At 39.0% G+C, this 12,590-nt stretch overlaps 1 protein-coding gene across 1 annotated transcript in view; it reads right to left on the bottom strand.

Moving 5' to 3' along the window:
* Positions 1-12,590, bottom strand: part of SMYD3 (SET and MYND domain containing 3) — a 758,734-nt gene that overhangs the window by 158,751 nt on the left and 587,393 nt on the right. The window contains exon 8 of the mRNA XM_017953214.3: positions 6,156-6,266. Coding sequence (XP_017808703.3) covers positions 6,156-6,266 — 111 coding nt within the window. The remainder of the gene's footprint in view (positions 1-6,155; positions 6,267-12,590) is intronic.

The raw sequence follows: 12,590 nt of genomic DNA on the forward strand, positions 1-12,590 counted from the left end.
GCTGAATGACTACTGGGTCAATGAAGACATTAAGAAGATGATCAAAAACTTTCTTCAAACAAATGAAAATGGAAATACAACATATCAAAATGTATGGGTTACAGCAAAAGTAGTGTTAAGATGGACGTTTATAGCAATAAACACCTACATAAAAGAGGTAGGAAGATTTCAAGTTAAAAAGTCTAACAATGTATCTCAAGGAACTAGAAAAACAAGAATAAACCAAAACCAAAATTAGTAGAAGGTAATAAATAAAGATCCAAACAGATCTAAACAAAATAGAGATTAAAGAACAATACAAAAGATCAATGAAACAAAAAGTTGGTTTTTTGAAAAGATAAACAAAATTAATAAAGAACTTGCTAGACTAACCAAGAAAGAGAGAAGACTCAAGTAAAATCAGTGAGGAAAAAGGGGACGTTATACCAGATCCCCCAGAAGTTCAAAGCATGATTAGAGACTGTCCGGAACAACTGTATGCCAATAAATTGGAAAACCTAGAAGAAATGGATAAATTCCCAGTCATACACAAACTACCAAGATTAAACCATGAAGAAAACAGAAAACGTTAACAGAACAATAGCAAGTAATGAGATAGAAACAGTAATAAAGTCTCCCACCAAAGAAAAGCCTAGGACCTGATGGCTTCACTGCTGAATTCTACCAAACATTTAAAAAAGAATGAATACCAATTCTACTCACACTATTCCAAAACACTTAGGAGGAGGAAATACTTCCAAACTCATTATATAAAGCCAGCATTACCCTGATACTAAAACTAGACAAAGCCACAACAACAAAAGACTAAAGGCCAATATCACTGATTAGCATAGATGCACTTTTTTTTTCAACAAAATACTGGCAAATCAAATTCAACATTAAAAAGATCATTCATCATAATCAAGTGGGATTCATCTCAGGGATGGAAGGATGGTTGAACATATGTAAATCAATAAAGGTGATACATCACATTAACAGAACCAATGACAAAACCATATGATCATTTCAACAGATGCTGAAAAAAAATCTTTCAATAAAATTCAATGTGCCTTCATGATAAGAAATCTTAACCAACTGGGTATGAGGGAAACACACTTCAGAAACTAAGGGCCACATATGACAAACCCCAAGCTAGCATCACACTGAATTGGGAAAAACTGAAAGCCCCTCCTTTACCACGTGGAACAAGACAAGGATGTCCACTTTCACCACTCTTATTCAACACAGTACTGGAATTCCTAGCCAGAGCGATTAGACAAGAGAAAAAGTTAAAGGGCATTTAAATTAGAAAGGACGAATTCAGGTTAGCCTTGTTCACAGACAACATGATCTTACATCTAGAACAACCAAAAGACTCCAACAAAAACAAACTGATAAATTCAGTCAAGTCACAGGATACAAAATCAACAGACAAAAACCAGTAGCACTTCTATACGCCAAGAGCAAACATCTGAAAATAAATAAAGCAATCCCATTTGCAACAGCTACAATAAAATAGCATAAACACCTAGGACTAAACTTAATAAAAGTAAGATAGCTACAATAAAAACTATACAGTACTGATAAAAGTGAAGATAACATAATAAATTGGAAAGATAGCCCATGAGGATGGGAAGAATACTGTTAAAATGACTGTACTATCCAAAGCAATCTACATTTTCAATGTAATCCATATCAAAATATCAATGACATTCTGCACATGAAAAGAAAAAGGCAATCCTGAAATTCGTATGGAACAACAAAAGCAATCCTGAACAAAAGGAACAAAGCTGGAGGCATCACATTATCTGACTTCAAAATGCTCTATAAAATTACAATAACCAAAACAAACATGGTACTAGCATAAAAATGGACACATAGACCAATGGAACACATGAAAGAACATAGAATCCAATCCACACATTTAGTCAATGGAGTTTCAAGAAAGTCACCAAGAACATACATTGAGAAAGGAAAATCTAGATAGCCCATATGCAAATGAATGAAACTAGACGCCTACCTCTCCCCATATACAAAAGTCATATCAAAACAGCTTAAATATTTGAATATAAGACCTAAAACCATGAAACTACTGTAAGAAAACATTGGGGAAACACTTCAGGACATTCATTGCGCTGGGCAACTATTTATTGAGCAAGACCTCAAAAGCACAGGCAACCAAAGCAAATATAGAAACACGAGATTATATCAAGCTAGAAAGCTTCTGTACAGCAAAGAAAATAATCAATGAAGAAACAACCTATAGAATTGAAAAGAAATTTGCAAAGTATTCATCAGACAAGAGATTAATAACCACAATATATAGGAACTCAAAGTCAATAGCAGGAAACAACCCAATTAAGAACAGGCAAAAGTCTGATGAATTCATACAAATGGCCAACAGATATATAAAAAAAAGTTCAACAATATTAATGGTCAGGGAAATGCAAATTAAAACCACAATGAGATCATCTGCTCAGTTAAAATGGCTACTATGAAAAAGTAAGAAAATAACAAATGCTGGCAAGGATGTGGAGAAAGGGGAAGGCTCACACATTGTTGGAGGAATGTAAATTAGTACAACCACTATGGAGAACAGTAAGGAGGTTCCTCAAGAAACTAAAAACGCAACTACCATATAACCAAACAATCCCAGCATTGGATATAGATCCAAAAGAAAGGAAATCAGAGTATCAAAGAGATATCTGCACTCCCATGTTTATTGCTGCACTATTCAAAATAGCCAAGGCATGGATCAGCCTAAGTGTCCATCAATAAGTAAAAAAAAAAAAATTCTATATATATATATATATATCTATACACACACACACACAACTAAGTATTCTTCCTCTATAAAAAGTAATAAAATCCTGTCATTTGCAGCAACATGGATGGAACTGAAAGACATTACATTATGTGAAATATGCCAGGCACACAAAGATATATCTCATGTTTTCACTCATACATGGGAACTAAAAATAAGCTGATTTCATAGATAGTGAATACAATAGTGGTTTTGAGGCTGGAAAGAGTAGTAGGTAGAGGCATGAAGAGGGGTTGACTAATACATAAGAGATTACAGCTCAATAGAAGGAGTAAGATCTAGTGTTCAGCTGCACAACAGGGCAACTATAGTTAACAATAGTTTACTGTACATTTCAAAATAGCTAGAAGAGAAAATTTAGAATGTTCCCAACATAAATTTTTGAGGAGATGGATCTCCCAGTTATCCAGATTTGATCATTACACATTGTATGCTGGTATCAAAATCACATACACCACACAAATATGTACAACTATCATATCAATAAAAATGTTTAAAAAGCAATAAAGGGCATTTAACTTGGATGAAATCCCATTGTCCTCCCTTTGCAGACAACATGACGTTATATATGAAGAAACTAAAAGACTCCACCAAAATACTCTTATAACTGATAAGCTGCAAGACACAAAACCAACATGCAAAAATCAGCAGTGTTTCTAAACACCAATAATGAACTACCTAAAGCAGAAATCAAGAAAGTAATCCCATTTACAATATCTACCCACTGACCCCCCTGCAAATAGACACCTAGGAATAAATTTAACCAAGGAGGTGAAAGGCCTCTGCAATGAGAACTATAAAACATTGATAAAAGAAACTGAAGAGAACACAAATGGAAAGGCATACCATGCTCATTAATTGGAAGAATCAACATTGTTAAATGATGATACTATCCAAAGCAATCTACAGATTCAATGCAATCCCTATTAAAATACCAATGATATTCTTCAAGAAATAGAACAAATGATTCCAAAATTAATATGAAAACAAAAAAGACCCCAAATAGCCAAGGCAATACTGAGCAAAAAGAACAAAGCTGGAGGCATCACACTACCTAACTTCAAAATATTCTACAAGGTTATACTAACAAAAAAAAACATGGAATTGGTCTAAAACCAGACACACAGACCAATGCAACAGAACAGAAAACCCATCATTAAATCCACGTATTTATAGGCAACTGATTGTCAACAAAGGCGCCAAGAACATCCAGTGGGGAAAGGACACCTCTTCAATTATTTGTCATCAGAAAAGTGGATATCCACGTGCAGAAGAATGAAACTAAACCCTTATCTGTCACCACACAGAAAAATCAACCAAAATCAATTAACTACTGTGAGCCTGGAAACTATAATACTAAAAGAAAACATAGTAGAAACACTTCAGGACATTGGTCTAGGCAAAGATTTTATGGCTAAGACCACAAAAGCACAGGCAACAAAAACAAAAATAGACAAATGAGACTGTATTAAACCAAAATGCTTCTGCAGAGCAAAGGAAACACTCAACAGAGTGAAGAGACAACCTATAAAATGGCAGAAAGTATTTGCAAATTATGCATTCAAAAAGGAACTAATATCCAGAATATACAAGGAACTCAACAGCAAAAATATCACAAATATTCCATTTCAAAAGAGGGCAAAGGATCTAAATCGACATGTATCTAACACATATACAAAAAGCCAATAAAAATGCTTATCACCAACCATCAGGAAAATGCAAATCAAAACCAAAATGAGGTGTCATCTCACCCCAATTAGAATGACTATTACCAAAAAGACAAAAAATAAACAAATAAATAACAAATGCTGGCAAGGATGTGGAGAAAACGTACTCTCATACTAGGTTGGTGCAAAAGTAATTGTGGTTTTTGCCATTAAAAGTAATAGTTACCCACTCCCAAAAAGAGACACCTAGGAATAAATTTAACCGAGGAGGTGAAAGGCCTCTACAATGAGGCCACTGCCATTACTTTTAATGGCAAAAACTGCAATTGTTTTTTCACCCACCTAATAGTATAGTCATTATGGAAAACAGCATGAGGGGTTCTCAAAAAAACTAAAAATAGAACTACCATACAATCTAGCCATTACAGTACTGGGTAGTTATTCAAAGGATAGAAAATCAATACATCAAAGGGATACCGGCAGCCCCATGTTTACTATAGCAGCACTATTCACAAAAACTAAGATAGGAAATCAGCCTATGTGTCCATCAATGGAAAAATGGATAAAGAAAATGTGGCATATATACACAATGGAATATTATTCAGCCATGAAAAAGAATGACATTCTGTCATTCATGGCAACATGGATGGGCCTAGAGGACACTATGTTAAGCAAAATGAGTCAGGAGCAGAAAGAGAAAATGCTCCGTGTTCTCACTCATGTGTGGGAACAAAATAAATTGATCTCATGGAAGTAGGGAGCAGAACTGTGGGTACTAGAGGCTAAGAAGGTGGGGAGAGGTTGGTTAATGAACACAAACAGGAGGAACGAATCTGCTCATCTGCAGCACTGCAGGGGAGATACGGTTCACTTTAATTTATTGTATATTCTCCAAATGCTAAAAGAAGATTTTGAATGTTCACAACACAAAGAAATGATAAATATATGAGGTGACATGCTAATTACCCTGATACGATACTACACATAATATACACATAATTATCACTCCATATCCCACAAATATGTGCAAGCATTATGTGTCAACTAAAAACAAAAGGAAAAAACTATAGGGATAAAAAACAGATCAGTGGTTATCGGGGGTTGGTGTAGGGGTGGTAAGGTTGACTATAAAGGGACATGAGGGCACTTTTTTGGGAAATGAAACCATTCTGTATCTTGATTTTCATGGCAGTTTCATGACTGCATTTGTTGAAATCATAGAACTGTCTCACTAAGTAGGATAAATTTTTCACATGTAAATTGTACCTCAACAAACCTCATTTTATTTTAAAAAAACATTTTTAAAGAAATAAACTAGGTAAAACTTGGTATATGTTGTTTACTGAGCAATAACTTGTCAATCATAATGTAATTCAACCTGCTAACTACATATGTTCTACTAGCACTCTGTCCTTCACCCATCCTTTTAATTACATGTTTAATGCCTACATTCCCACGTGACTCTAAACTCCATAGATCCTTGCCTTTGGTTAAATCTCAGCTTGGTGGGTGACAAAAGTTCCAGGAAACAAAATATATGCAGTTTGATGAGTTACCTTATGGATCTGTTTCCTACCATGTACTGAGGGTCATTACTTTTGGGTTTTTGAAACCAAGGTGGAGTTCTCTGAAGATCATTGAGATTTTGCCATGGAGGTGTTTCAATCTGGTTCCATACTACATACCTTGTCCTGGGTTTGGCAACGGAAACAGTCACATTCAAAGCAGTACTGGTCCCTCAGCTGCTTCCGGCGCTCCTCGCTGGTCATCAGCATATCCAGGTAGCAGATGGTGAGCTGTGCAGGCCAGAGAGAGGGAAGCGTTGACACATCTGCTGTGCTCATTTCTTTAACAAATGGTTACTATTATTGCTAATTATTGGAGTAAAACTTGTTTTTATTATAAACCAGAAGTTTGAGAGAAGGTACCACTCAGTTTCTCTACCCAAATAATCACATGTAAATTTTTAATCTACTTCCCTTCAGTCTTTGTTATGTGGTAAGTACATATGGATCATATATTTAAAGAATGGGGCTTATGATCTCTACCCACTTTTGTATCTTACTTTTTTCCCACTACAGTAAAATATCAAAAGCTGCTGTATGTTTGGTATTACTAAGGTTTGCTAATAAATTCTATAACCATTAGCAATCAGAGAAGCCAAATTAATCCTGGCAACCAAAAGGGTGGCAGATGATACAGCCAGATTGCTCTTAAATTCTAACCAATTCTATAGCTGCCTCATGGAATTTAAGGTCATCCAAATTTGGTATCTTTGAAATGAGAAAACAGTTCTCTTACTTGTAACTAGGTTTAAAAAAAGGTAGAATAATTTCCAAATAGGGGAGAGTTTAACTTGAGAGTAGCACCGCTGACGGAAGCATTTAACTGACTGCCTTACGCCCTTTGGGAGAAACATCCCCTGCCTGGGAGGGTGCGGGTTGTGAGTGAGAGGATGTATTCAAAGGACTCCTCAGACACTCTCTAACGCTGAGTCCCCTTTAAGTCACTGGTCTTTAGGCAACATTATAATGCTTAAAGCATTTTGCACTCGATTAGATCTCTTATGAAAGTCTAACTCAAAATCCGGAAGACAGAATGCTTGATCTTCCCGTCAACCTGTTCCATCTCGGCTGGAACATTCCCACTCTCAGTTGACAGTAACTCATCTTTTGTCTTATCCAAGTTGAAGCCTCAGAGTTATCCTTGACTTCGCTCTTTCCTTTACACCTACCATCCAATCCACCAGGAAATTCTGTGGCCTCTACCTTAAAAATCACCCAGAATCAACCACTTTTTACCTTTTCCAATGCTACCACCCTGGTCTGAGCCATCTTTACCTCTTACCTGGAAAAGGTAACAGTCTCACAACTGTTCTCCCTGATTCTTTCTCTAGGCCCCTGCACTCCACCCCCTAGCCAGAGTGGTTCACTTAAAATATGTCAGATGGCATGTTCTGTTCGAAACATCACAACGCTTCCCCACTTTGCCTGAGTAAAGGTCAGGTCCTTCTAACTCCCCAAGTGCAACTCAAGTATGGGTCCTGCATTGGTGCTAGAGCACACTGTAGGTTACCAGTCCATGATGAAATGAGTAAAGAAACCAAGTCAATATTTAGAAATGTGTTTTACTAATTTGGTAAGGGTAATTTTAGGTGACTCTAACAACAAAACACTGGGCTTTTTTTCTTTTTTTTAAAAAAGACAGGGTCTCACTCTGCCACCAAGGCGGGTATGCAGTGGCATGATCACAACTCACTGCAGCCTCAACCTCCTGGACTTGGGTGATCCCCCCGCCTCAGCTTCCCAGGTAGCTGGGACTACAGGCGTGCACCACCACACTGGCTAATTTTCTGACTTTCTTGTAGAGATGAAAGTTTCGCCATGTTACCCAGGATGGTCTTGAACTCCTGGGCTCAAGCAATCCTCCCTCCTTGACTTCCCATGGGATTACAGCCATGAGCCACTGCACCCAGCCGTTTTATTTTACATTCTCTAAATTTTATTTTTCTAATATTTTCACTAGATTTTATAAAAACACTGGTCTGTAACAGACTAGGAAGGAAAAGAAACACTGGTCCTTCGTCGTAGGTGGTTAGAGAAGCAATGGCTTCACATAATCCCACCTGTTCCCTCTCATTTCCCACCTCCCTTGTTGCTGCTCCACCAGGCTGGCCTCCTGTCTGGCTCCACACCCACTCCTACCTCAAGGCCCATGCACTGGCTGTTCCCTCTGCCCTTCCACCCTGTCTACTGTGCCAACCTCATCGCCTTTGAGTTTCAGTCAAATCCCACTTTCTCATTCAGGTCTAACCTCAATGCCCTATTAAAGGTAACAACCCAATTCTCTTCCCTTCTCTAGTTTTTTCTTTTCCTGTATCATGTATCAGCTTGTACCATACTGTATAAATTACTTCTTTGCTTTGAAAAGTAGAAAGTAATCATGGGGGTATGTGTGGTGGGGGAAGAAGTGAAGACTTTAGGAGAGCAAGAAGGCAGGATTATCCACGGAAGGAGACGCAAAACACGCCCCAGAGCAAAAAACTCCATGTGGTTTTTCTTATACTTAAAGCATCTCATGTCTACAAAGCATGATCTTACTTGTTTGAAATCATGGTGGGGCAAAGGCGGCCATCCTCTTTGGCAGACAACGAAGCTTTGGGAAGGACTCTCTCAAGCTGTCGGGGTGATGGTGGATGGCCGGGCTGGCCAGCCAGATCTGTGAAATCCACCATGGCCATCACCGTCACCATCACCAAGGGGACAGGAGCCACAGCCTGATCTGGCTGGCTGGCTCTCCATAGATTCTTCACATTAGGCAACCACAACACGCTGCTCCATAAACAGAAATGAGAGTATCTGCCCCGAAGAGATGCAGATGATGATGTTACTGAGTATCCACTGTTTGTGGCGAGGCAGCATTGCACAGTAAAAACTAGCAAAGGTCTTAGGTTCAGGTACCACTGAAGACTGCACCCAGATCTCTTGATTTAAGTCTGATGCTCTTTTTCCTTTAACATGGCTGCTTCTCATACTTGGCGGGGAGAGAGGGCTGTAGAAGAAGCTGGCGTCTCTTAAGGCATTTCTGTAGTACCCTCAAACCTAAAATACTAACACCTGTGTTAGGGAATGTTCGGTAGCAACTGAGATCCTTCAGCTGAGACAACAGCCACTTTTTGATTTTCTCCATGTTTCTCTTGCTTCATGATCTGAAGCCAGGGTTGCCTCTGAGGCACAGAGGGTCACCACACCAGGCAAGTTCCTCTCGTTTCTAACGAATGCTATGTTCCAAATTCCAAATAACCTATTTCCAAGCACACCTTTTGAAACAGCCTATGAGTTAGTCTGGGACAGCAGATACATTCATCCTATCCTAGCAGGCTCTGTGGGTCCCAGTGTCCTTATAGGAGGTGAGGGAGGAAATGAGTCCATCCCTATGTCCCCTCTTGGGTTAACTCTAGGACACTAATTCTGAACCCAGCCCAATGGCTCTTAGTCATCAACTCCCATTATCCGAGCAGGTAAATGGACAGTGATTTTGGGTGATCACAGTGTGCCCAGTGTGAAGCCACTAACTCCAGGGCCTTTCACACCAGAAAAAAATGTGCTTGACTAACCCAAGACTTGATTACAAGGGCCAAAACTCATTAGTGATCTTTTCAGGCAGTGAATGGGCAACAGGAGACTAGTTATTTCACTTAACCCTAATAAACTGACTCTTAAAGCCTCCCTCAGCATACTGTAACTGCCTGAACTGCTACCTGGACTATGCAATGGCTTTCTAACTGGCTTCCCCACCGCCTTCAGCGTACCTTTCATCTTCTAAACTGCTTTGAGAGGGATCTTCCTAAAACCCCCCTGTGATCACGTCATTTCTCTACATGAAAACTTTCGACGGTTTCTCACTGCCTATGAATAAAGGCACATAAGGCTTTCCCTCAGCTAATTTTCTGTCTGCCTTTCTAGTCTCCATGTCTCTCCCTGAACCCCAGCCTGTCACAGTTATGTACATTGCTAGACCTCGGAAACAATGAATACCATGCCAACACGTGTCTGGGCATCACTGCCTAAGCGAGCCTCTCCTCCACACTCAGCTTACTGAGAGCCTCTCATCCTCCAGGCTTGGTTCAAATACACCTCCTTCCTATGGTGACTGCCCCATTACCTCAGAGAAAGTGGCCCATTTTTGTGCTTCTTACATGCCAATGAAGTCTGCAGAGTATCTGGTTATCAACTGTGAAGGGCTTAATGGCAAAAATATTTTATTCTTATTTTTGGAAAAAAACAGCCAGATTACTAACTGGTAATGACAGCTAAAAGCATGTTATTAGCCAAAGATAAAAACTTTTATTAAAGACTCATTGACTCACCAGTTGTAACGGAATATCTGCTCAGTAAATGCAGGGCTCATTTAGAGGGAACATATATATGAAACTTGGCCATTGACCAGTAGACACCTTAATGGCACTAAACAAAATTGTATTAAAATATTAATGCCATTGACCACTGCTTTGCCATTTTCGTGCAGCTCTTATAGAAAATGCAGTAATTCATTTCTAACATTAGAGTAATATAATGGAGATTTTCTAGATCTTGAATACATAATTTACATTAAAATCTCAAGACAAAATGAACTCCTTTTCCATGAAACCATCTTTTCATTGACTACAACTGAGTGGATAAGATAAGCAAGTTAAGGCTGGGCGCCATGGCTCACGCCTGTAATCCCAGCACTTCGGGAGGCCAAGGCAGGGGCATCACGAGGTCAGGAGATGGAGATCATCCTGGCTAATATGGTGAAACCCCATCTCTACTAAAAATACAAAAAATTAGCCAAGCATGGTGGCGGCGCCTGTAGTCCCAGCTACTCGGGAGGCTGGGGCAGGAGAATGGTGTGAACCTGGGAGGTGGAGCTTGCAGTGAGCCAAGATTGCGCCACTGCACTCCAGCCTGGGTGACAGAGCAAGACTCCCTCTCCAAAAAGAAGAAGAAGAAAAAAAAGACCACGTTACAATTAGACCTTGTTTCATTTCTAGAATTCCGTGATCACAGTTAACAAATGTTTCTGCTAATACTGGCTCTGAACTGGAAAAAAGCCTGAAAAATATCACTTCTTTTTAAAGTCAAACCAGAGTATCATTGTGTCTCTTCTTGTTTCGCACATCCTGCTAATTTTACCTTCTAAATATTATATTCTTCAGATACCCTATCACAAGCCACCACTGAGCTCCCCCTGACTTCGGGCTACCAATGTTATCTCTTCCCTGGATTATTACATCACCCTGACCCTCATTCTCCCAACCTTGCCTACACATAGAAAAGTGGTCATACAAAAATAGGCAGTGGGGAAAGGACATCCTATTGAATAAATGGTGCTGGGACGGCTGGCTAGCTATATGCAGAAGACACTTACTTTGCACCATATATAAAAAATTCAAAGATCAAAAATTTAAATTTAAGACCACAAACTTTATGAACCCTAGAAGAAAACCTAAGAAACACCATTCTGGACATCAGCTTTCGGAAAGAACGTATGACTAAGTCTTCAACAGCAATTGCAACAAAAACAAAAATTGACAAGAGGGACCTAAAGAGTTTCTGCACAGCAAGAGAAACTGTCAACACAGTAAACAAACAACCTACAGAATGGGAGAAAATACTCACAAACTGTGCATCTGACAAAGGTCTAATACCCAGAATCTATAAGGAACTTAAGCAATTCAACAAGCAAATAACCCAATTAAAAAGTGGGCCAAAGACATGAGCAGACACATTTCAGAAGACGACATACCAGCAGCCAACAAACATGTTTTTTAAATGCTCTGCATCACTAATCAGGGAAATGCAAATCAAAACCACACAATAAGATATCATCTTACACCAGTCAGAATGGCTATTACTAAAAAGTCCAAAAATAACAAGTGTTGGTGAGGCTGTGGAGAAAAGGGAACACTTATACACTACTGGCGGGAATGTAAATTAGTTAAGCCACTGTGAAAAGCAGTTTGGAGAGGAGCTTAGAACTACCATTTGAGCCAACAATCCCATTACTGGGTATATATCCAAAGAAAATAAGTCATTCTACAAAAAACACCCATGCACTCACGTGTTCATCACAGTGCTATTCACAATAACAAAGAAATAAAATCAACCTAAGTGCCCATCAACAGTGCACTAAAAAATGTGGTACATATTCACCATGGAGTAGTATGCAGCCATGAAAAAGAATGACATCATGTCCTTTGTGGCAACATGAATGCAGGTAGAGGCCACTCTCCTAAGCCAATCAAGGCTGAAACAGAAAACCAAACACAGCAATTATAGATTTCTCATAAATTGTGGAAACAAATATTTAGAGAATCTATCAAACCACTCACCCAATGTTCTCACTTATAAGTGGGAACTAAACATTGGGTACTTATGGACATAAAGATGGCAGTGACAGACACTGGCACTACTAGAGAGGGAAGTAGGGCAAGGGGTGAAACACTGTTGGGTACTATGCTCACTACGGCGGTGAAGGATCCATCATACCCCAAAGCTCATATCATGCAATACACCCACACAGCACACCTGCACATGTGCCCCCAAATCTAAAATACAAGTTGAAATTATTTTTTA

The sequence above is a fragment of the Papio anubis genome, chromosome 1, assembly GCF_008728515.1.
Source record: "Papio anubis isolate 15944 chromosome 1, Panubis1.0, whole genome shotgun sequence".
In the NCBI taxonomy this organism is placed as follows: Eukaryota; Metazoa; Chordata; class Mammalia; order Primates; family Cercopithecidae; genus Papio; species Papio anubis.